Source organism: Protomyctophum bolini (assembly GCF_963924005.1).
Source record: "Protomyctophum bolini genome assembly, chromosome: 22".
Lineage (NCBI taxonomy): Eukaryota > Metazoa > Chordata > Actinopteri > Myctophiformes > Myctophidae > Protomyctophum > Protomyctophum bolini.
This window is the reverse complement of record NC_137883.1, coordinates 1,095,787-1,121,784: the sequence shown is the minus strand read 5'-3', so window position 1 is coordinate 1,121,784 and position 25,998 is coordinate 1,095,787. Positions and strand designations below refer to the sequence as shown.

At 42.2% G+C, this 25,998-nt stretch overlaps 1 protein-coding gene and 1 long non-coding RNA gene across 3 annotated transcripts; one reads left to right on the top strand and one right to left on the bottom strand.

The window, feature by feature from the left end:
• Positions 1 to 7,708: 7,708 nt before the first annotated feature.
• Positions 7,709 to 15,879, top strand: LOC308310152 (uncharacterized protein). 2 transcript variants are annotated; one of them, XM_080756301.1, is made up of 12 exons: positions 7,709 to 8,243; positions 9,608 to 10,307; positions 10,439 to 10,890; positions 11,039 to 11,115; positions 11,631 to 11,808; positions 12,014 to 12,090; positions 12,186 to 12,230; positions 12,890 to 13,014; positions 13,374 to 14,572; positions 14,750 to 14,880; positions 14,998 to 15,199; positions 15,483 to 15,879. In XM_080756301.1, the coding sequence occupies exons 1-7, from the start codon at positions 7,737 to 7,739 to the stop codon at positions 12,217 to 12,219; spliced, it is 2,025 nt and encodes a 674-aa protein (XP_080612427.1). In that variant the 5' UTR covers positions 7,709 to 7,736; the 3' UTR covers positions 12,220 to 12,230; positions 12,890 to 13,014; positions 13,374 to 14,572; positions 14,750 to 14,880; positions 14,998 to 15,199; positions 15,483 to 15,879. Both variants share the same exon structure in this region, with proteins under 2 accessions (XP_080612427.1, XP_080612428.1).
• A 1,206-nt stretch (positions 15,880 to 17,085) lies between these two features.
• LOC308309452 lies at positions 17,086 to 19,629 on the bottom strand. The gene is made up of 3 exons (XR_013963402.1): positions 19,174 to 19,629; positions 18,804 to 18,883; positions 17,086 to 18,322 (listed from the first exon to the last, which is right to left on the bottom strand). It is a non-coding gene; the product is annotated as an uncharacterized lncRNA (long non-coding RNA).
• Between the last annotated feature and the right edge of the window lie 6,369 nt (positions 19,630 to 25,998).

Sequence of the window (25,998 nt, the reverse complement as noted above, 5' to 3'; positions counted from 1 at the left end):
TCATCATAATACACCAAGTTTACCAAGAGTGTTATAGATTTAGGTATAACAAATCTTCCTATAACTGCCATCTCGGAAATATACAAATTATAGGCGTCCACCCAATCATAAAGAAAAGTATTTCAACATGTATCTAATTGTCTAAAAATGTGAAATACACAAGTTTGCATATGTTGATCATCTGGTTTAAACATTACAGCCCACACCGTTTATATGTGGTGGCCATATTGAATTTGGCTGCTGTGGCGACCCGAAGGTCGCTGACTTGGGTGCCCTAACTAAATCATTAGAGCATGCCCTGGGCTACATCCAGGCCTGGATTGGCCACAGGACATACCAGGCATGTGCCCGGTGGGCTGACCCTCTGGTGGGCCGGTCTGGGCCAAATGTTAAATTAGTTGTCTGTTGGTTGTGTATCATTTATGTTGTATACTGTTAAATGTGGAGGTGTTAAGGGCTTGTATTTCAAGTATTTATATGGGCCTCGACCCCTGAAAAGTCAGTAGAGTATCTGCGCGCTGGTTGTGGTGGGCCAGTCTGGGCCAAATTCCGCGAAAATGTCCTGGCCAAATTTTTGTCTTAGTCCAACCATGGCTACATATGGGGAAACTTTGGTGATTAGACTGATGTTATCTCCTTAAAGGATCGGTTCGCCACTATTATATGGCCTTTGTCATGCTTTAGTATCATATCCGTTCATGAAAACAATAAAAATATTTACATTTGGCGAAACCGCTGCGGAGAACGAGTCATACATTGAGCCGAGGCACGGTTATATCATTGCCTACACTACCCACAGTGCATTGCGCGACATCCGCTCCTGCGAAGCCAAAAAGCGCGCCGCCAGAGACCGCGCTTTGTTGCGTGTAGGAGTTTGATGAACCGAGACCGAGAGCGAATTTTGAAGCAGTTGTTGTGAACGTGTGATAGTCAGAAAGTAAGTCAGTTTTACCTCATATTTAGATTTATTAGTAGTAGCAGTAGCAGTAGTAGTAGCAGTATTAGTAGTAATAGTATTATTAGTAGTCGTTTTTGTATTTATAGTAGTATTCGTAGTAGAGGAGACGGAGTAGTAGTAATAGTAGGAGTCTAGAAGACGGAGTGGTAGGAAACAGTAGTAGTAATACTAGTAGTAGTATTATTAGGAGTCTAGGAGAAGGAGTAGTAGTAGTAGTAGAAGGAGTCTAGGAGAAGGAGTAGTAGTAAAAGTAGTAGTAGTAGTAGAAGGAGTCTAGGAGAAGGAGTAGTAGTAAAAGTAGTAGTAGTAGTAGAAGGAGTCTAGGAGAAGGAGTAGTAGTAAAAGTAGTAGTAGTAGTAGAAGGAGTCTAGGAGAAGGAGTAGTAGTAAAAGTAGTAGTAGTAGAAGGAGTCTAGGAGAAGGAGTAGTAGTAAAAGTAGTAGTAGTAGTAGAAGGAGTCTAGGAGAAGGAGTAGTAGTAAAAGTAGTAGTAGTAGTAGAAGGAGTCTAGGAGAAGGAGTAGTAGTAAAAGTAGTAGTAGTAGAAGGAGTCTAGGAGAAGGAGTAGTAGTAAAAGTAGTAGTAGTAGTAGAAGGAGTCTAGGAGTAGTAGTAGTCGTCTAGGCTAGTAGCTAGCAGTAGCATAGCTCGGACTTGGTTGTCAACATGCCTTCGTATTGTGTTGTGCCTGGGTGTGATGACGCCAGAAAGATGAAGAAGTTCCTGGACCCCTCGTATCACCGTTTCCCTAAATCGGATCGGCGGGAGCTTTGTACTCAGTGGCTGAGAGCTATTAAAAACCCCCGGTACGACGAGAACACTGATCCAGGAATTCTTCGTCCTCTTCGCGTGTGTGGTCAACATTTCACCCCGGACGACTTCACCCGCAATGTCATGGCAGAGTTGATGGACAAGGGAAAGCGTAGGAAACCACAGACATTGCTGAAGGACGACGCTGTTCCCTCTGTATTTCCCCAGCCTGGGGCATCAACATCCCTGCTCTTCGTCAAGAGAAGCACAACAGAGGTATGATTGCCATACTAAGATGTGTATTAGTAATGTAAAAGCAAAGGCTGGCCACTTGACTCATGTAATGTAACACTGGTTGTTCTGTGATTTTAACACTGTCATGTACAGGTACCCTACAAACACTTGTGAAATAACAGTGAATACTATAGTGTATGAATTGATTCTTATACATTCTCTCTTGGGTTAACTTATAGCTGGTAAAATAATAGTGATTCAACTCTTCTTTATTTTGGTAGGGCCTCCAGGGGTCCATGGAGAGACCCTGTACTTCAACTGCTGACCTGGCCAAAAGAAGCAGGAAAGAGGTATGGTTGGAGTTAAAATGCTGTATAATGTGTGTGTGTGTGTGTGTGTGTGTGTGTATATATATATATATATATATATATATGTGTGTGTGTGTGGAATATACAAGCAAAATAGCCACTTGACTCGTATAGCACTGATTAACACGTGTTGTCAACCTCTTTTCTGTAGAGTCGCCCACCTACAGAGGCTTTACATGAAGAGGTCCTCTTTAGTGAGGTAAGAAAGTCACTGTTTATTAGTTTTTTGAGACCCACTGCCTGAGGATGTGTAGAATGAACCAGGTAACAGACACTGGCAAATGGCGATTGCAAAACCTATGGGTACATATGGTTATTATTGTGATATCTGTAAATTAATTTGACCTACCGAGAGTCTCTGATGCTGACTGTGAGAATGAGATTTGAGAATGCTAATACATTTTTTATTGTTTAGTTTGTAGCTGGAACACCCTCCTCTTCAACACCAGGCACGCCAATCCCATATGGGCTACATAGGCTAGGTCAATCTGTAAGTACCAGTTTACTTGTCTCAGTTAGTTACTAATTCACATGTGAATGTGGAATCATGGATAAGTAGCTAATTGTTTTTCCATTGTACTTGGGAATTGTTGTTGTTTTCCACATCAATCTGCACATTTGAACTACAAACTGTAATTCTTAAAACCGGGAAAGCATCTGTGTAATTTTATGTATTTGCATTGGCTATTAAAATGGCAGATATATATGTTATGCATGTTCAAAAATAGCAGATGTATTTCTGAACCCCTGATTTAGAAGCAATTTGTAGAATCTGCCTCAGATGTGGTTAGAGTGAGACATTATCAACGGCTATTGTTAGTGTGGTCAGTGTTAGCTTATTTATTTATTTTTTGCTCTACACTTTCTTTGTAAATTAGGCTCTTATGGACACCAGTAGCAGCAGTGCTGAAGCACTAGACCCCAATGATCCACCATATGTCACTGAGGATGACTCGAGCGCCACTGCCACCCCAGTTTCATCTCAGGAGGTGAAGGTGGAGGTGACTGGTTGGCAGGAGCCCAAGGTGATAGTTTATCAGTCCAGGATCAACGAGCTTTTTAGGATGTGTCAGGAGTGTGGAAAGCCCATAAACGACACACACGTGACCTATGTCGGGGCACAAATGAAGGTTCGATGGGACTGCCTTGGAGGACACTCTGGGACTTGGACTTCATCTCCTGAAATCAGAGGCATGCCTGAGGTGAACTTGCTTAGTGCTGCCTCTGTGCTGTTCACAGGGACCACCATTACAGAGTTGGTGGATTGGGCCGCACTAATGGCCGTGCATATGATCCAACCCACCACCTTCTATGACGTGCAGAAGTCGTACCTAGGTCCTGCCATTGAGGCACAATATGCAGAACAGAGGGACGAGATTCTGGCCAGACTGTGTGTTGAAGAGGAGGAGTGGAAAGATGGAGCTGGACCATCTATACCAGTCCACCTGTCCGGAGATGGAAGGTGTGTACGAAGAATATAAAGGAAACATCAGAAATAGTAGTACTTGTGTGTGTGTGTGTATATACAATGAAAAGTATTAGTTTTAGATTCATTGCATTGATTGAACGTTGTTTTGTTTTTTTACTTCGTCACCTCAGATGTGACTCACCAGGGTTTTCGGCCAAGTACTGCCATTACACCATGATGCTGGATGGCACTCAAGAGATTTTGCAGACTGACCTAGTGCAGGTATTCGTTATTGCATAACGTAATCGACTGTTACTATATATTTTCCCCACCCTTCATCCCTCTAACTTTGTGTGCTTCTTGCAGGTTACAGAAGCCTCCAGTTCAGTTGCCATGGAAGCACTTGGCTTCGAACGGGCACTAAACACGCTCCTAGATGTGGGACTGCAGGTGGAGGTGGTCGCAACTGACCGGTCACCCTCAGTGAGGAAGATGATGAGGGATCAATATCCAGACATCAATCACCAGTTTGATATCTGGCACACTGTCAAAGGCAAGTGCAAGATAATGTGTAAATGGATTGTGATTCATAATCTCTGATTTGACATTTTCTATAACCCAACATTGTTTTCATATTTAAATTACTATTTCAGGTTTCAATAAGAAGCTGATGGCAAAATCCAGGAAGAAGGGTAGGGGAGAACTGGCTAACTGGTCAAGGTAAGGACGGATGTTCATAAGACACCCATAGCTACACAAACACTCACGTTGAGTAGAGGCAGACATCTCTAGCATGTAGCGTAAAAAGTGTTGTGTGTGTGGGGGGGGGGGTGTTATAGGGCATTATATCTAAGTTTTCAAGCTATCAAATGTACTAAGGTATATTGCCTAATGGCCGATTCATACTCCTATTTTACTCCTGTTTCGGCGCTGTAGTGCTGAAATTATTTCGGCTCGTCAGAAATTTTCAGTAGCACCGAAGAGCCGACTTTAGGACGGTACCCCCCCCCCCCCGAACCTCAAATGATGTGACATTGTAGGCTCTACAGCGCCGAACCCACTTTTATTCGGCTCTAAAATTGGAGTATGAATCGGCCCTAACACTTCATGTGTCACACACTGCAAAGGAGTGTAACTTGTGTATTGTTTCACCAATTAGGTCTCTGAGCAACCACATGTGGTTCTGCTCTGCTTCATGCGGTGGCACCACACAGGTATGTGATCATCATATCGTTGCTGTTGGGAGGAAACCACCTAACTCAACTTTTTTAGGTTTTGATTCATTTTTTTGTTGCATAAGTCAGTGCTATTGAACACCCTTTACGTCTGTGTTGAAAATATTGAACCAATAGAAAGTAGTACATTCTTTGGATAATTATTTTATAATATTTTTCCTTTCCTGGAAAATTAACATATTGGTCACAGAGGTCCATAATGGCATAATGTTTTTGATGCAGGAGTTAAAACGTCGATGGCTGTCCATACTGCACCACGTCCAAGATGTGCACAGCTGGACTGAGGGAGAACAGAGTTACATGTGTCTCCATCGCCCTCTGATTCCAGAGATGCAGAAGAAGAAGAAATGGCTTTCAATGGACTCCCCGGTATATTATTTAGATACAATTTACTTTTTGTATGTTACTGTGTTAGGGATATAAAGAAAACTACACAGTCTGGATTCATAGTTACATCAATGTGATCTCATTTTAAAATATTAGTACTACTCTCTGCAATTATAATGTTGCAAGAGAGACATGCTATGACACAAGTGTGTTTTGAGACTGTTGTTGAAATAAGTCGAAATGGAAATAAGAATAGTTTGAGAATCAGTTCCCAAATTAGCAGGGAGAAAATTCATCATTTACACGTCAAGAATTGTGCAGCCCTTCTGCAGAATAAAGGTGAATTGTAATTGCAGGTATACCAGGATCTGGAGAAGTTGGTGTGTGACAAGCGCCTCCTGAAAGACCTCGATCAGTTGGGCTTATTCAAACATACAGGTAAAATAAAAGCTTCATGACATCGTCATACTGGTGAAAAGTAAATGTAGTGAGTAATATGAACAACAATATTATATTGTATCCATGCTTACATTATGTGTACATTTTATTATGTTCTTACAGGTGCCTTGGAGGTCTTCCACAGTGCACTGTTGAAGTACATGCCAAAAAGACTACACTTCTCCTATTCTGGGATGACAGAACGAGGCATGCTGGCAGTCCTCGAACACAACGAGAACATTGTCAAGAGAAGACAAGCCACCCTTGCCACAGGTTATTGTAATACATTTTCCGGAATATTTTATGGGACATTTCATACATTTGACTGAGTTCTACTCAAGCGAGTTTGTTATAATCTTTCCACCCTTGATTAGTCAAAATAATACCATCTGTGTGATACACTGGAAAGCTACATTTACACAATTGGTATCGCTGCATTCAGTAGAACCACACCTTACATGATTTTTTTTTTTTAACCCATTTTGACCTGAGATCAGATTCTAAAAATGTCTTCTACATCCTGACAGTTTTCTGAAAACGCTGTTTATGTCAGTCGTTCTTCGATTTTTCAAAAATAGCAGACCTACAAGCTTGTAGCACGCTATTTTTCAATAGCCAAAGCATAACATAATGCTAACACCAAAAGGTGACCTGTAAGCCTTCTTTTCTGTCCATATCATTGTCAGTAGTGTGAAGCTGCCTTCCTTCTGTAAAGATCCATGTCTACCTGTCCTTATCATATACATTACAATTTATTTATAAATGTGACTTAGCTAGGACTTTACAAATAATCTATGTATGTCTTGCTCAATTTCAGGTGGACCCCGCACCAAACAGGCGTTCTGCAAGAGAACAAAGGGGTGGGTTGTGAAGACAGTCTACGAGCCTCACACACACCTCTTCCGTCAGAGTCTGGTCAATCGCGCAATTTCACTGAGACAAGATCCAAAGGTCAAGTACCAGGTGCTGACGTCATCACTGGAGCGGAAGGCTGTAGCAGCCAACATTGCTGCAACACCAAAGCCCCCGAAGGAGCAGGCAATTCTTGCCCACAAGTCAAGATTTGACCCGAGAACCTGATTTAAATCCTGACAGTTTAGTTCTCAAACATTTTCATGTCAAGGACCCCAAATATATATATGTAAATATGTTCAATCTCCAGTGCACTTGAATCTGAGTGTACAATAAAACACAAACCTTGAAATCAAATGTATTTTTTATTGTACTATGTACATATGCATGTAGTAGGCAGGCAGGCGGTCTTGCAGGCCAGGAACAGGAGACGTGCTGTGGCAAAGAAGAGGTGGTGAAGGTCAATTCACTGTCTGTACAAGTGTGAAACAGTATAATCTTAAATAATTTCATGTCCCTTGATGTTTATGACTATTTACAGCAGTTAACTACAGACTGTAGAGCACTTTGGTTGACCACTGGTCTTTGTAAAGAGTTTGAGTTGAGTTACTCACCATCACAGTCCATGAAAGTGGTCCTCAGCGTGAAGGAATCCTCTATATGTACCATCTGGGCTCGGGTATTTCTGTCTTATCTGGTGAATGGACACGGGAAGAATGGGGTACCTTGATGTTAAATTGGCATGTTTTCCAAAATGTAAAAGGAAAAAAGTGTGAAGTAGTGGAATAAATCATACCTGGTTAATTACACACGCTGGCAGAGGAATCCGGTAATATCTGCCGAGCCTTTCCCCTTGTAATACCCATTCCAGGGTTATTCGGTACCCAGCCAAACGATACTAACCTGACGCTGCCAGATCCAAAAAGCTTGCTACACAAATTTGTTTCACAGCTTATTTGGATCTGGGATCGCGGAAGCAAATTCAATGACGGGGCTGTTCCTTTTTTTCAAGATACTTGGTAGATGATTGGATGTCTATCACCGTGTGGGCGTGCAAACACAACCAATCATATTGACGTGTCTACGTGACGTTTGTTTGGATGCGACTACAGGATGTAAACATGTAGTCCACTGCATTTCACAGAACAACTTGTTGCTAAAAAAGTTATCATGGATGTCGGAGATTTGTGTCGTTTTTGTAACGCCAATCTGCGCATAAAAGGTACTATTACGAATTCAAAGAATATATTTGTTAGTACTAAGCCTGTAAAAAGTGTTAACGAACGCCTGATAGCGTTAGGTTTAACACTGTTTAAAGACCCCGCCGTATCGTCTCGGATGTGTAAGCCATGTATTACATTGCTTCAAAGAATGGAAGTCGTTTATCCCATTTTCCGGCGCTGGCAAAAAGAGGACAAAGACAGAAGACCTGCAGAAACGGCTACCGCTACAGCAGAAACGGCTACAGCAGAACCACGGACGCCACCTGAGGAAACTGGACCGAGGACAGATAAACGTTACAGAGAGCCTACGCCTTCTAAAACACCACGGCGGATTAAAAAACCTCGCACTCCATCTCACACTTACACCCCTACATCGACTGATTCCCCAACAACCCCTTCTCGTAGGCTGTCTAAACCATCAACTGGGATGCCCGTACGGCGAAGCCTATTAGAGGTAAATTCATATTGTGAAACTATTTCTAATTGTGTCTAACCTAATGCTGCCAACTCGCGCTAATCCAGCTGCGCTGCTGCAATTGTATACATATGCTCATTCTATAGCAGTTCATTAAAAAAATATAACCATCTTAACATTAATGACTGAACATTGCTTTTCAGGCCGTGACCCCCCAAAATAATCATATTTGAACTAGGGACACCCTAGATAAATATTGTGAAAATAGCTGATCTACAAGCTCATAACGTGTGAGCTTGTAGTTTGGCTATTTTCAATGTTTTGCCTCTTTCTTATATCATTTGACAATTTGGCCAATGTTTGACCAGTTTGTATAGTATAGTTTGTTGAATACTTTTGATGCAGTAATGGTAAAACAAAAATAGATATTAAAAAGGTCTTGAAAGTTCTAAATTGTCACTTGCACTGTCGATTGAAAAAATCAGGTTGAGAACCACTGCTCATCTTTTGATCTGATAAGCACACTTGGCTCAGGGCATGAGCTTTGAAAGGGTCTCAAATAACAGCAGGCTGGGGGGGGGGGGGGGGGGGGGCTGTCCCCCCAATCCTGCCTGTTCTCACTTACTTCACGAATCTCTTCCAAGCAGGCCTGGTAACTCACAGCTTTTAAAATATACTACACTGGTTAATGACTTTTCAAAGGAAATGTGACTAGGCAGGCTGTCATTAGCTAATATTCCCTCTCCATGGACATAATATTTGGCTGATGCTACTATAATGTGACATATTTTATCTTGGTTATCTGGCAGGGTCTAATCTCCCTTTACATCTCACAGCCCATCCTCCCTCCAACTCTACCTACAGAGGGGGGAGGTGTGAAGACAGGCAGATGTTAAATGAGTCACATGGTGTCAGAAACAATACATAGATACATGATACAATACATGAAATAGACCTGTAACACCAAACAGCCATTCTCCCTCCCTAACCGACATTCTAATATACAGTGGGACTTACCACCTACCTCTTGTGTGTATAATTTAAACTAATTGCACACGAATAAATTGCATATTTATTCCAGCATCTTTGCATGCTGCAATATTGTCTTATTTGCACAGTTTATATACTGATACTGGATTTTTATATACTGTTACTGTACTGTATATCTATATCTGTGCATAGTAGCAAATATTTATGTTGGCCTCTGTTCAGCTTTGTTGTCATGGTTTGTATCAGTTTTCTGTCTCAGTGCATTGAGAGTAACAAAAATAATGATTATAATTCCTTTTAAGTGAGCACGTATTAGGCCAATAATCATAAATCAGATCATGATCCATTATCTTTAGAAATGCATAGTCACAGTTATGATTATTTAATAATAACCCCCTTTGTTTTTCTTTCAGGTTACTATCAGGGGTAGAACAACAGTGTGTGACAACTACACAGCAGGGATTGTCGAACACCTCACCTTGGAGAATTGGACAACAGCAGCCAATCTGATTGTCAGACACCAAGAACTGTTTGGAGAACTTAAGAACAATCTCCTACAATTGATAGAGGATGAGAGCAAAAAACTGTGTAGTCCCTCCCAGGGTTGTATGTTGTGGCGGTCATCGGCAGATGATTTGAAGGCATTTTCATTCGCCCAGTTGCTGTCAGATCTCCAGTCTACGTCACCTTTCATATTTTCTATATTTAATCAAATCACCAAACAGTCTCCCCATGTCACCTGTGCTGCTGCTGCAATAGCTCTGAGAGGCAGGGAACCACGCTTGTCAGCCTTTGCATATTATGTGGACAGTGTTCTACTGTATGGAGGGGCAAAGAAGGCAGTTTTTAAAAGGCTCAGCAAACTGGGTATAACCACAACGCACACCAACGCTGTGAAAAAGCTCACCGAATTGGCAAAGACCTGCGGCCAGGAATTTCACCTACTGAAAGTAGCAAGTGAAATCACTACCGACAGAGTGGAGCAAATCAGCTTCACAGACACTGCTGAAGGCGGAGGTGCTATGGCTGCTGAAACAAGCCCACTGAGTGACACAGCGAGTGCAAGGGACCTGGATGAAGCTATCCTCAGCTTTGATCTGTCTGTCTTCTCAGGTTAGAAGGGCTATTCTTTTTGTTGATCATTGTTTATTTTGTCGCTGCATAAGTGTTTATCCTTTAATGTTATGAGTCCATTTATGTGTTAACACATTTTTATTCTGTGTTTGTGTGTGTGTGTTATACAGATGAAACCACCCAAAGCACCATGGAGAACACCATCGCTGCGCAGGGAGGTGCTGTTCTGGCCGGCAGTGTCTTGCCGCTAGGACGATCACAACCAACACCACCACCCACATATTCCATCATATTTGACAATCTGGATTTCTTCATCCGCCCACACCACCAGTCTACCAGGCAAGCAAACAAATCCATCCACTGGGTTCACCACATGGCTGTAGAAGACAGAGTGCCCATAACCCATCTCAGCAGGGACAAGCCAACTCAGCCAATTATGGACTATGACATTGGGAACTCCCTTCCTGGTCCTGAGATCCAAGCCCATATGCGACGAGAGTTTGTTGTGCTAGGGAGCCGCATTCTGACCCAGTACCTGGATGCTTTCAAGCCATTATCTGCTGTAGTGGCTAGTCACATCCCTCACCAATATTCAGACACAATGTCAAAGGCCTCCACCCACGTAAGTATTAAATTACTTACACTACAACTGTCAGTTGTACCATTGAGTTAACTTTTCATTAAGTTGAGCAAGTAACAACTAGTGTACTGGCATAGGATTTAAACTAAAAACTTTATGCTACTATAATCCATATATTCTTCCTTCATAGCATCCTCTTGGACTTCTGTTCAAAGATGAGAACCAAACTGGGGACTTGGTAGACGTTTTACAGCACATCCAGAATGAGTAAGTATGGCTTGTCTTGGAATTTATGAAACACAATGTTCGTATTCGTGCAGTTTGTCAATACCACGGCATGCAAAAAAAAAAGTCAGTGTTTGTGCATTTCAGCGGCCATTGCTTATCAAAAAGTGACACTTTAACTTGCCAAATTAGTGATTTTCTACCACTAGTCATCTCAATCACATCATGGCATTACCGGATTTACATCACTCATCGCACAATTGCCCAACTTTACATGTCATAGACATTGTAACATCATCATTGATGTCATTACTGACCATAGTCATCAAAGATCGCACAATGTGGGACATTGATATTTGATAATGATATATTGGAAAAAGCCTTTATGTATCTCTACCATTCCAATATCGTTGAGTGCAGGGGCTTGATTACATGCTGCAGGTGCCCCACAGGCCTTATTAAGTTTTGAAATAAGGAAAATATATAATTTACTTACATATGCATCTGAAGGGAAGGGTTTTGATAAATCTAGTAAGTCTACTTGATGTTTCATGTAGGTATGTGCCAAAGGCCCCACATGGACTGGAAAGTGTTTTTGTAGGTGGGGACAGACTGACAGAGGGGAACAGTCGGAACATCCAGTTGTCCTATGCCGAAGGAGAGAGCAGGGAAGACAGACTGGAAGGCCTTGTCTTCAAGTTTGAGGATTGGCATGCAATCCGGAACCTGTTTGAGGTGGGTGAACTCACTCAATGTTTGACCTCAAACAGTTTATTCACAACAGTATGGACTAGCAGCCAATTACTGTACCACTTCCCCTGAAAACAAAGTTTGGACTAACTTGACTTATCTATGCTATCATGCTAATTATCATGACAATAATATTTCCTCCTAAATGAAATTGTTTGCTTACTGTACTACAACATCATTTGGATTTTAGATCTATCATCTGGTCTTTTACAAGGAGGATTCAGCCAGAGATCATGGGACACTGTTTTCAAATATGAACAGGTTGAGGTAAAAAAGAAATGTTCAAAGTGTTCTGTTCTGTTTTTATATATACATATTCTGATTCTAAGAGCCTTGTTAACTATTTTCCAAATCTTTTGCAGAGATGTTCTTTGTGATGAACTCCAGCCACCATGAATTACGGCTTGGTACTTTATCATTACGACTTACTGTGCTCTTTAGCGCCTGGGGAAATCCAGTCCAGCCAGCATGAATTCAGGCTTGGTACTGCTGGGGGGAGGGGAGGGGGGGCTGACTACTAACGACTGACGACTGATGATTTCTGACTTCATGAGCGATGACCCGGTTTGTGTTTGTATTGTCTGTATATATTTATGTGTGTTTGTGTTCATGTGATTTCAACCTTTCAATCGACTATACAGCCCCATACCGACTTCACTGACAACCTTTAACCCATCTTACCCTCCCAGTCCCCCAGATCCACCTAAACTTGCCTTTTCTATACCCCCAACTCTAACTCCTTTCCCATCCACTGCTGTCTGTCTGTCTCATGTTTTGTCAACTGTTTGTTTGACTAACATTGTCTCCTTATAGTGTACTTTGTAGCCGCTTTGAATTATTGAAAAGTGGTATACAAGTAATTAACTAATTGTTGTTAATTCTGTTAATATTGTCATTGTTTGTTATTATTATGTAATACTTTACTAATATATGTGGGTCCTGTAACTGTTAAGTAACTCCTGCCACCACGATTTTGTCTGGTGATCCCCTAAATGTCGTCATCATCCTCAGCAATTATTATTCTTTGCCTCCTTCCCCTTTTTTTACTTCTCATATTTTTTTGCAGTTGCAGCAATGCAAAAAAAGGTCCTCATGCTGCGTTCAACGCATATAAAGACATGGTGAAAAAGGACACTGCTGCTCTGTTCCTGGCTGCCACAATGGAGCACTTTGGACTGAACAATGTCACAGGTACACAATTGATTGTCACTGATTATGGTCACATAGTAGTTGTCGACATTATTATATATTATTTCAAAACATTTCAATTATGAATGTGAAAATGTTTGACAAGGATATCTATTCTTTTGTCAGACACATTTCAGATAAAACTCCTATTCGCCAGACACTCTGTAGTAGATTTTATAATTTTTGTGTTTGAAATCTATCGTCAACTTTCCCATTTCACCAGCACTTGGCTGATGCAAATTTCCTGGGCATCTCAATTTCTTTTTTGAATTGTAGTTTAAATGTCATGGCTCTTTTTACTTTTCTATTGCTTCCACAACTACGTTATAGTAATTCTTGTTCATTTAAATATGTCTCAACAGATGTGCCAGAGGACTTCATCCCCAAGGACATCAGGTCTGGCTCACCAGATGTGAAAAGGAGCTGGTTGCATAAAGCCGTGACCCAAATTGTGGACCGGTTTGTCATGTTTAATGACATCTCAGACACTGTGACCGGTATCCGACAATGTGCCAGTGATCGTCCTCTACTGGGGAAGGAGCTCCAATGCCGCATGCCAAGTTGTCCCAAAACCTACAAGTACAGCAAGGCCAGGGAGAACCACGAGCATAAAATTCACGGCTTAACTGTGCCTACAATGAGTGTGCCAGAGCCAGTCATGCCTAGTTCCGTGGACCACAAACGACAGCACACAGAAGCAAGACTCAGCTTTGGCTTCATGCTGTCCAACATGCAGGATGCAGTGAAGGAGGGAGATGGAGAGAGGTTACTGAGGATGTACTCTGTAGCATTGCTATTCTACAAGGCCTATGGTCATACCCAATACTCCTACAGTACACTCCTGCTGACCGTGCAGGTCAACGCCACTCTCTCCCCTCGCCTAGCACACAGTCTGACCTGGAACAGGTTCTGGAATGGGAGCGGAGGGAAGGGCAAGAATATTTCTCTTGATTTGCATCTGGAACACCTTAACAATTTCTTGAAATCGTTCCTTAAGCGCACAGGCCCAAACATGACTGAGAAAGCAGCAGACAGGATCAGCAAGTCCATTGGGGTTCTGAAGGACATGATGGACATCACAGACACTGAGCTGGACGTATCGAAGTCCAGCGGCATCCATCATGCCCGTGACCAGACTGACGACATTCTAGCACTTGTTGAGGTTCTCAGAGAGGCCGAGCTGTTCAAAAACCAACCAGGCAGACAGTTCACAGCCTTCCCCAAGTTCAACAGAAACCTGCTTGCAAAACTGAAGCACAGCGAGGTGTGCAGTTGGATGAGGTCAAAGCTGAAGGAGTGGAAGGGTGTCCCTATTTGAACAATGACAGCATAGACTCAGAGACTTACTTCCGACTACATAAGTGTGGGACACAGACAACACCGCGAACTGAGAATTATTTTTCTCTCCCTCCCGCTCCACCTTTTCAAAACCAACTTTATACCATGGACTGTGACATTGGGAACTCCCTTCCTGGTCCTGAGATCCAAGCCCATATCTGCTGTAGTGGCTAGTCACATCCCTCACCAATTTTCAGACACAATGTCAAAGGCCTCCACCCATGTAAGTATTAAATGACTTACACTACAACTGTCAGTTTTCCAACGTGAACAAGTTGTGGTAAAAAAATAAGAAAAGTGTTCTGTTTTATATATACTGTACATATTCTGAATCAAAGAGCCTTGTTAACTATTTTCCAAATGTTTTGCTCCACCTTTTCAAAACCCACACACTTCACAGGTCCGTCGCTGCACCTCGATGACGTCACCCCCTGGTCCAGAGAGCCTGCCCAAGAACACACAAGAGCCAACTCTCCAACATCCCGAAAACAACGTTTCCCCTCTTGCACGCATAGATAGAATAGAATACTGGTATAGTCCCCACTCCTTTTGGGGTCTTATTTTTGTCACATTATTATATATATGTATGTGTATATATATATATATGCACAAAGGTGAAATTCATCCTCTTCTTTTTACACATCCTAGAAGAGTCTTGCTCAAGGAAACGCACATCGACACATTGCCTGGCCTGGAATCCTACGCAGTAGCGACGTCCATCATGGTTCCCCCAAGAATATCTGCTCCAATCCAGCACAACTCTGCATATTCACAGCAGTAACGGCTCTACAGCTGGGTCAACCAAGGGCTCTGGCTTCCCAGGCGGGCTCAGTAACCACTCAGCTATGGGGTATGCAATTCATATTTCAACACTATTCATACTGCCCCGTGTGTTGCCTTGTTTTCACTATGCCGTCTGAACAATATTTTCATCAAAGGTTCAGTTTTAATGTCACCATCCATGTAATCATAACAGTAAAACATGTTTACACTTTATTCACTAATCCCGTATCAACCTCAGTGGATACACATACCCTCAGCTAATAACAGCTTCAGCTTGAATGAAGCCTTTGTCTTCCATTGACAAACATGACCATTTTTTTATGACCCCCCCCATTTCTCTCCCTCTGCAGCCGCAGTAGATGCCACAGCCAGTCATCATTACATGGCTTCCACCCCTACCCAGCAACGACAGGGCCTTCCACAGCAACAACAAGTCTGCACTGTCGCAACGCATTTTTAAGTATGCAAAAACGGCAAAAATAATCTCAGGGTTTTTTGTGTTAAATCCAGTAATGTTATTGAGAAAAATGTTGCTTTTTAAAAGCCATGCAACCCATTTAGACCGGGAAATAATCTGTAATTTTTTGATTTATTTGGCTATTCAAAAATAGCAGATCTACAAGCTCATAGCACGGCAGCGAGTGCCACGCTATAAACTTGTATATCTGCTATTTTTGAATAGCCAAAGTATAAAATATCGATTATAAAGTGGTTACACGGTTCCCGGTTTGAATGGGTTAAGCTATAGCTATGGTTGAGCTTAGTGAGACTGCAACTGGCTCCTAGCACCACAGGAAGTCATTCCTGCCTGTGTTCACCAAACTCTCCTTTCAGCGTTAAAGCGTTTTACTGAGTCTGAGTCAGTCAATAATATAGCCTTGTAGTCTTTAAACATGCCCACGATACACTTTAGATAACGTATATCTGATTGTGCTATAAAAGTCTGCAATAACTGCTGCCAAGTAGCCAAAAATTGTGCAATAATTCACTGTTTATATTCATCAATGACTGCCGAGTGTGACCGTGGATCAGGCCTCTTCATGGAGCCCACCAGAAGTGTGACCTGGACCCGATGTGGACCAGACCACTCCACGGATCCCACCTGCCTATTTCTCTGTCTTTTTTTCTCTCTGTCTATCTCTCTCTCTCTCTACCCCCCCCCCTCCGACACGGTCGAGGCAGATGGCCGCCCACCCTAGAGTCGGGTTCTGCCTGACGTTTCTTCCTAAAGTGGAGTTTTTCGTTACCATTGTCGCAATATTGCTTGCTCTGGGTGGATCTTTGTTGGTTGTAAAGTGTCTTGAGACAACTTGTGATTTGACACTATAATAAAATTGAATTGAATTGACCAAGGGCATCTTATTTTTCTCATTTGTCACCACACATTGCAGGATGTAAGAAAATATGTATCTCGAATTTGCACTTAACAAAGGGTACTTGAAAAGGATATGAGAATGCATAGTTGGGACCTTATTGAATATAGGCTACGCACGTATTGTTTTTATGATCCTGTTATATATATTGTTGTGATTTTCCCCTACCTAAGTATGCTCAACTATAGCATTTACTGTTTTTATAAATACATTTTTCATTTGCCTCACTTGTTCATGTTTACTTTGTAAAACTACATAACATGTTTCTAAAGTATCAAAGCTGGATCCCATGTGTTAAATTGCAAATTGATCAATGCCTCTAGCCGAATGATTTGAAACAATCAATTTGAGAGTCATCATGCATAGTGAAAAGGGTGACATACAGTACCAGGACAGATGTACATTTTTACTTATTTTGTGATAAACGGTTCTTAATCAAAGTGAAATTTGCATACCTGGAAAATAAACACCAGATTTTTTGAAGTGACAAACTTTTAATAACTTTTATGTTCAAATTACATACAAAACCATTTTAATCATGAGCATTCAGTCAACTGAATATTCCACAGCTCGAGTTGACAACCAATCTGAATCTTATAATAGCCTTTAATGGCCAACTGCTTATTCGTCAGACGATTCTGAGCTGCTGTGCTGTGTTCCCATCTCAAAGTCGTCCTCATCTTCATCAAAATAGCCTGTATAATTGATGTCTGGCTCAGTGAAGCTATCCTCTTGATAAGGCTCTACATCGTCAATGTCACCAAAGACTTCATTGATGATTAGCAGAATTTCTCTTGCATGTTTTTTTCTGAATACAGGAAGGTTTCTAAGAATGTAGGACAAGTCAAATATGTGTGTGCCGTGTTCTACTACTGCATCTATGAGCTCAGCACTGAAACCAGTACATGCTGACTTGCTAGTGTAGACATGTGCTGTGTCTTTTTCTAAACAAACCATATACTCCTCTAACATTTCCCGGATAAGAGATTTGTCCTCTTGTGTTACCACTCGACATTTCCCTTGCATGGCAACATCTTGTTCTATTACCTCATGTTTGGGGATAGGCTCGTAACACTCTTCACCTGCACATGAACATACAGAGTGGCAATAGCTGCAGCAGACATGCCCTGGCTCTACACTTGTTGGCTGGTTTTCAAAATGACTGTACAGTGCTTTTCTAAAGCAGCTCTTAGTGCCAGTGTGTATCAGTTCTTTCACTTCTGGACCAGCCCTTTCAGGTTTTTTGATAGCATACAAAATTGCATGTGACTGCAACCCATTTCTGCCAGCCCTTCCAACTTTTTGAACAATGTCTTCAACATCCTCTGGCAAACCATACATTAGAACATGAGAAACATTAGGGAAATTCAAGCCCATCCCAAGAGCTGTTGTTGCAACAACCACTCTGCAGCTCCCCTCTCCACTAAAGGAGGCCAAAACTCTGTCTTTGTACTTTGACAGTGTATTGCTGTGGAAGATTCCTATAAGGTGGTTCTCAGCCTTCTGATCCTGGTCTTTGTTAACCCAAGCATCTTCTCCCAATTCTGCTTTAAGATAGGTGAACACTCTCCCAAGTGACTTCAGTGCTCTGCAATAGATTATAATGGGAGACATTGATAGACCCTTATCTTTGACCTCCTTTACCACCCAGTCCATACAGTTCAAGTTATCGGCAGGAACCCGAATCAGTCCCAGTCTGATGTTTCTCCTGTTTGGGCTAACAGTCACGAGAGTTGCCTCCTCCATATCCAGCATCCTGGTCACACGGCCTCTGTTCTTGTTATCAGCCGATGCTGTCAACGCTAACACAGGTAAACCTGAAAGACAAGTGCACATGTATCAGCAAACAAGAATTAATGAAGAACTGTATGCTACACTTTCTATAGCGTTGTAAAGGGGAAATAATTAGGTTATTTATGTTATCGGTAGCTTCAGCTAAAGACTGACGTTTCCATATATCATAATGTATTTTCTTTAAATGACAAATAACTATACTTGGACAGCACCAACTTCTATGATCTGCTCCTGTAGTGTATACACCCCTCCCCCTAATCAGGCTATAGAGGGGGTTTATCCTCCCCAAGTTGCCAGCACAACACAGCCCTCCCCCTAACCTTAAAAAAAGGGGGATTAACCTAACCAGGTTGCCAGCCCAATGCACACACAAAAGAAACAGCCCCCCCAACATTCCCCCCTCAGTTAGCAGCACAATGCAGCCCCCCTTCCAAACACAATCAATGCCCCTTTTCTGGATTGATATTAATTAATCATGTAGCATTACTGTGTTTCAAAACTCACCTTCTTTGACTAGGGATCTTAGTTCATTCAGCCTGGAAAAGGCTTCTCTGAAGGCTGGCTTCCCGTTTGCTCCCAGCCCCCTGGTTGAAAGAAAAAGACATCCTAAATTGAGTCTAGGTAGCAGCAATAGTAACGTGCATAGTTGCATTACAGCAATACAGTAACAGTAAGATCTGTTTAACATTTGGTCTGTTTGTGTGTGTTAGCTTATTGTTTACAATATAATATTTGACATAAATGTTACAACACTTCGTCTTGGAACTACTGTAGCCGTATTTAGAAACACGCTGCTCTGTTACTGTTTTGTTTTACAGTTTAATGTGTAGTGTAACAATTACACTATACAGCCATTTAACGGTGTTTAGCTTACCATTTGTATGCGACGTGAACTTCATCGACGACAATGCCAAGTAGGTTTTCACGATACACTTGTGATGAAAGCATATCACGCCATTTATCGCTAAGTAACCAAGATTCCGGGCTGCCAAAGACCAGCTGACATCGGCCGTCGAGGATGTCGGCGTGTGCTGCATTATCTACGAGTTGCGCAGCATAGAGTCCAAGATTCGTAGCCTCTTTGATTTGATCTGCTACGAGGGCAGTCAAAGGAGAAACGACGATCAATATAGGCTTCGGCGTCCCCAGTTCTTTCACTACCAGTGGAGCTAGTTGGTAAATTAAACTCTTGCCGAAGCCAGTCGGGAGGAGCGCAAAAACATCTTTTCCACGCAAAAAAGCCTTCAGTGCCATACTTTGCTCTTCTTTCAACGAAGAAATATTGTCCAGTTGAGAAATAACTGATGTTATTGCAGCTTCTATCGTCATATCGCTCATGGTAGCGGCCATGTTGACTAGTGAATAAGTGAAACAACTACAACAACACAGCAGCTTCTATATACCGTCACATCCGCTTTTGCACATATCCCGCCTTTAGCTCACGCTGATTGGTTCGGTACGAAGCTGATCTGTCTCAGGCTCAACTCTGTCGGAAGTCCCAGATGAGTGTTGTGTTGGGGAATATGTTTCCTCAATACCGCCCTCATCTGGCAGCGTCAGGTTAAAACGATACTGCCTACAGTGAGAAGAAAAGTTAGAAAGCTGAAATGTGTTATCTCTCAGTCAGCATGCAGTGCCAGTTGTTGCCACAGGGTGGTACACTGCATGATACCTGTCGGAGTGTGTGTGTAAGAGAGTTATGCCCAACACACACTTGTCAAAATTCTATTTTTGCAATGGCCATACATTATATTGTTCCTGGAGGCTGGAAGGTGGTTCAAAATGGATCATAACAGGTCTGTAACTGACTGTACAACTGGAACCAAATGGACCCGTAGACGTAGGGGGTCCTAGCAAATAAAATGAGAACCACTGTATGTGCCATAGTGTGTGATAGTAAATCAGTGTCATACAGACATAAGTTATGATTCCAGTAACGCCAATCGGGGAACACTCTTGCACTGGGTGACACACACACACACACACACACACACACACACACACACACACACACACACACCTTACCCGTCAGTCAGTGTCCCTCCTGGTCCAGCAGGCTTCGGCTGTTTTTTCCAGTTCACTTTTGGGATCCGAAAGTATGAGACATGCCGATCCAAGTGTGCATGAAAGCTGGTGTGTGTAGTCATACACACACCAGAGCTTTCCTCTTCTGTGCCAAACTCAGCGAAAATAAATTGAGCACGGGGCCACTCTCTGCAGCACAGCGACTCGCGTTCTGTTGTCATTGCTGGGCAACGTCCACACAGACAATGCAAATTACTATTAGCCCTCCTGGGTCTGTCCTCAGCGGCAGCAGTCGCTGCAGCTGAGGCCGCCTCAGCTTCCCTCTGTTGTATTTCCCGCTGCGCCATCTCTTCCTCGGTATACTCCGGTTCATATAAATACGGCTCTACCGTGGATTCTGCCAAGAGATTGAAGAACTCCTCATCGTAGTAGTCCTCTGAAGCAGCCATAGCCAACGTCTACTGTCTACTTGAATTGAAATTACTGGTAACAACTAACAACGTGTTCAACTTCCGTCTCCTCCGTCTACTACTAGTTTCCAACACAAGTCCCGTACGCGGCAAGCTTACCTGTCCATAGTAAAATACAGTACAGCTGGATAGTAAGATCCAGCTGTACATCAATGTGATCTCATTTTGTAATTTTAGACATGTACTACTCTAAGCCCTCTGCCTTTACCAATACTGTTGTGCTTTTACTGAAGTACACTTTAAATTCTAGACTTTTACTTGTATTACTATATATAGCAATATTGATACTTTTTCTGCTGGGATTCTTGCACTGTCCGATCTTTGTAATCTGAGTAGAGGAGGGACAAACTTTGTATGGCTTTGTTTTTTAAACCTTATGTTACAGTAAGTACAGAAAACGCATTCACTGAAATGAAGTCAGACTTATTTCCAGTGTGGATGATTTGTATTTGATGCAATATCATGACAGTTTGAGCCTCAGAGTATTAGGAATTGGTCAAAATGTATAAATACAATAGGCCTACATGAGATAAAATAAAACAAACTTGACATCAAATCAACTATATTTTAATAGTACTGATTTACATAAATATATTGTATATAAAAACAGGGGTATATGGTTGAACTGGAAACTAACAAAATACATGTACAATCATAAAAGTGCATTAGGTCACTGAGGCAGGTGGTTTTCAGGCTTTCGCTGGAGCTGCTTCTGGCCAGAACAGGAGACGCACATGCTGTGGTGAGAGAAGACAAGAGTCTGTGTGAGACACAGTAGTCTATAGTATAAATTACAGTATATTTACTACATTTTGCAGGACTTTGGTTGACCACTGGTCTTTGTAAAAGCATATATAAATATAGCTCTGACCAGAGATAATATAACTATGTGAACCTTTATTGAAAATGATATTCCCTTGTGATGTCATCTAGTTTTCTAGGGGGTCAAACAAAATACAGCAAATACAGTAATGTGCTTTATGTATAAAGTTTGAGTTGAGTATGTATGTATGGCTCACCATCAGTCCATCAAAGAAGTCTTCAGCTTCATCAGCATCTTCACCCATCTGGGCTGACCTAAGTGAATGAATGGACACAGGTATAACACTTGAATGTTTACATTGCTAACCCTGAAACATACGAGCCCATGCCCATGGCTAATACATTGCTTCAAATATGGCATGCCATACATACAGATGTTTGGACCGAAAAGTTTTAGGCTGAAGCCGTGCCTAGCCTCTGACACTTATGTAAACAATACGGTGTGGCGACACACACATACACAAATAAGCTGTAAATACATTGAACACTTACTTCAATCTGAATGTCCCTCTTGGTCCATCGGGCTTCGGTTGCAACTTCCAGTTTGAGGCATCCTGAACGTATGTCCCCACTTCTCAGTAAAACAGTCAACCCTATCTGGGCTTTTCCTGGGCAGAAAAGTTTGTGTGCGCGACGTACTGGTCCAGGGAAAGCTACTAGCTAGGTCGCTCCAGCAGGCATCAATCCACACATCCACATTGTCCCCGTCAATGCATTCCTTCCTCCGTATATTTCTGGTTCATAATATAACGACCCTAACGCAGATTCTGCCAATATGTATTTAAAATTATCTCGTCCAAAAACTCCCATGGAGTAGCCATACGGACTCTTTGTTTTCGTTTGTTGTGGACTCGAGTAGCCATATACTGACTCGTTGTTGTGGCGAGGATGTCCTTCGCGGCTAGGCTAGCTACGGCCAGAGCGGCTACGGCAACCCTACCTGTCCACAGCTCCCTGTAGTTTCTGAGAGCCTACCGAGGGTCATCCACCTACGTCACTTTGGGACAAATACGTAAGTGGACGACAGCTTTGAAAGTGCGCCCACGGAGCTACAGACTACCAATGATAATACTCCGGGGTATTTTAGCATATATGCTAATGATAAAAAACACACAGATTAGGTTGAATAGTGGCGAAGTGGTCCTTTAAGGGCCTGGACCATTCATAGAGAAGCAGCAAGCCGTTTGTGGCTGATATTGTAGTTAGGCCATCAGTTTATACCACAGGCATGAAATATTATTTTTAAGCAGTTTCTTCACAAGTATTATGGAGTTGGTTACCTTGTACACGTTATGTACATATACTTATTGGGAACATCAATTATTGCATAAAGTTGGTTGGAAAGATATTCGCCAATAAATGTCAATCTTCACAATGTATGAATTTTAAGCAATTTCCTCACACTTGATTTCAAATCAGAATATTGAATTGTATTCCCCATATACGGAAACATAAAAGTCTATATTTCTACCTTGTTTAGTCAAAAATATAGGCGTTTTATTATGTTTCAGCATAATGGTGGCCGCCATCTTTAAATGGTCCATTTTGAGGGCTTAGCATCCATTTTTGAGTTTGGCATACAGCAGATTTGGATTCAGCAGACCTTAATACCCCTAGAAAACATGTATGCCATAAATTAACACGATTTGCCTTCAGCACTTAAATAAGCACATTCTCTGAAATCCTGCCTTGACTATTTGTTGAGCTGTGTTGGCTTCAACCCTCCTCTCCAATGTCTTCTTGGTGCCAGGCCGGAGAAAATTATCTTGGTAGCTGGGCAGGTGTCCTGGATGAATTTCAGGTCTTTTTCGATGACCTGGACCAGATTCCATTTTGGGGTTTTTCCCAGATCATTGGCTCCTGCGTGGATCATCAGGATTTGTGGAGGGTGCTGGGTTAGCAGTTATTTTGGGAACAACATCTCTCCAGCACATATGCCTCCTTTCCCCATCCCTTTGATGCTAATTGCTGCCAGGCCCAAGTTGCTGCCAAATGTTTCCTGGGCTCTAGGCTGAGCTCTGAGCTCTGCACTTTTTTAGAATCATTTAGATGGTTATTTTTTAGCCTATACCAAGTAAAGTGTAATCTGTTTAGGTATGTTTTTTGCAGCCTCTAAATAGTTTCAAGTGGCATTTGCAAAACTAAACCTGGATATTTCACAAATAATGTTGCAAAGACAGAATGATGTTTGTAGCTGCTGCAGATCAAGTCTTTGCATCGTTTCATCTGTCCATGTGAATGCAGCATTAGGCAGCTATTGTGTCGCATTAAGGTGGTCAAAGTTTTTGTTTTGTTATTGAGTGAACATTTAGTATTGCCTATGGTTATGCATCATGTTTAATCAAGTCTACTTACGTTTTAAGATGAACGAAGGCTTCTGAAGAGCGAGAGAGGCTGAAGTTTGTTTCTGCAGTGCACTGGTGTTGGTAGTGACGTAGCCCTACAAGCAGAACCCAATGGTACTGAAGTTTCTGACATTTTTGAGACCCAGACCATGGGGTCCTATTCCACCTCCACTCTGCCACAGGGTACGCACACATAAATAAACGTAAACACCTTCGGATACGTCCTTCTGCGCTCTTTGAGGACTTTTTTTCGTTTGAGGGCTTCTGAATGTGTGAACTTTAAGTACCTATAAATACCGCTGCGAATATCTCCTGTGGCGCGGAAGCCGTTACGTTTTTTTTTTTTTTTAATATTTGAAAGCCCAGAATCTTCTGTAATTTCTCTGTGACGTTTTTCCAAAAGGCGAGAATTTCAGAGCAACCCCAGAAAACATGATAGTGGTTTACATCTACCTCTCCACAGTTTCTCCAGCACAACTGGGATATTCCGAGCTGTTTTGATTTAAGTTTTGGAGTGATAAAAAAGCGGGAGGTGTTTTTCCAGCAGAATTCACGGCAGGTGTTGGAACCTGAAGTTGTGTGTTGTGTTCTGCAAATATTTAACCATTGTTCACTGGTGATTTGGGTATTCAGTTCTTTCTCCCATATCTCTTTGATGTAATCGGTTGTATGTTTTCTGGAGTCTGAAATACTTTTATATAATTTTGATACTATTCTCTTTGTTCCTTTTGTATGTGCCTGAGTAATTAAATTAATAAGTTCACTTTGATTAATTTGTGGTTCACGGTTCTGGATTTCTTGATTGAAATAGTGACGTAGTTGGAGATATCTAAAGAAATCTTCCTTTTATAGAAAATATGTATCTCAGTTTCTGAAAGCTCTGTAACCTGTTTTCTTCCATAAGCTTATAGTAGGATGTTATTTTTTATTTTTTAATCTTTGTTTGACCGATTTGGTCGCTTTGATTCTTCTCTTCCTTCCTTGTTTATTGACACCTCATTGTACCGCCTATCTGGCTACCTAGTGGCGCTATAGCTATGACAGAGCAGATCAGAGGCAGGAACGTAGCCGGCACAAGCCAACCGCACATCGGGAGGCGGTACAATAAACGGTAAATAAACAAGAAGAATCAAAGCGACCAAATCGGTCAAACGAAGATTAAAAATACTTAACGGCTTCCGCGACACGAGAATTCGCAGCGGTATGTATAGGTACTCAAAGTTGACACCTTCAGAATAACTCAAACGAAAAGAAGACGTCAAACGGCGCAGACACGATGTTACCGAGGATATTTATGTCCGCGTTCCAACATTCCCATACGAAAACAAAGTAATGCACAGGGACCCTACGGGTCAGCCCGGTTCGGTTCGGATTGGGCTGACCCAGGGGGTTCCGAGAGGGGCTAGTAGTGACGGGAGAATGCGGGAGATTTAGAGGAAGTTAATGGGAGTGTTCAAATTTGGCGCGCAATACTCATGGTTGGCTTTGTCATTGGTTGGTCACATTTTTACTGTACCTGTCACAGCCCTGGCCACAGTCTGTGCCACACCCACTCATCCACTGTCCTGATGACTACCTGGACCCACCTGTGTGTCTCACCTCACCTGCTCCCTGATTAACCTAGTCTATATATAGCCCTTGATGCCCTCATGTGTTTGTTGGATTATAAATTTGCTCTGCCTTGTGAATACGTTTATTCCTGCCTTGTATGGTGTACCTTATTTTCTAAGTAAAATACTTTAAGTTATTCCTGGTGTCCTGTGTTCTGCATTTTGGATCTTTACCTGGGAGAGAAGCCTGACAGTATAATCCAACCAAAAAGATGGATCCAGCAGAACTCGCCCAGCTTCGAACTGCTGTCACTTCCCAAGGAGTGCTTTTGGGCCAGCACGAAGCTATTCTGGTTCAGATGAATGACCGACTTGCTCAGCTGGTCACCGCCGTTCAGACGCTCACCGCTGCGCCTCCCCCCCCCGTCGCTCCAGGGGGGGGGCAGGCAGCCGATGGCCAGGCCGGGGGTCCCCAGACCCCCATTAT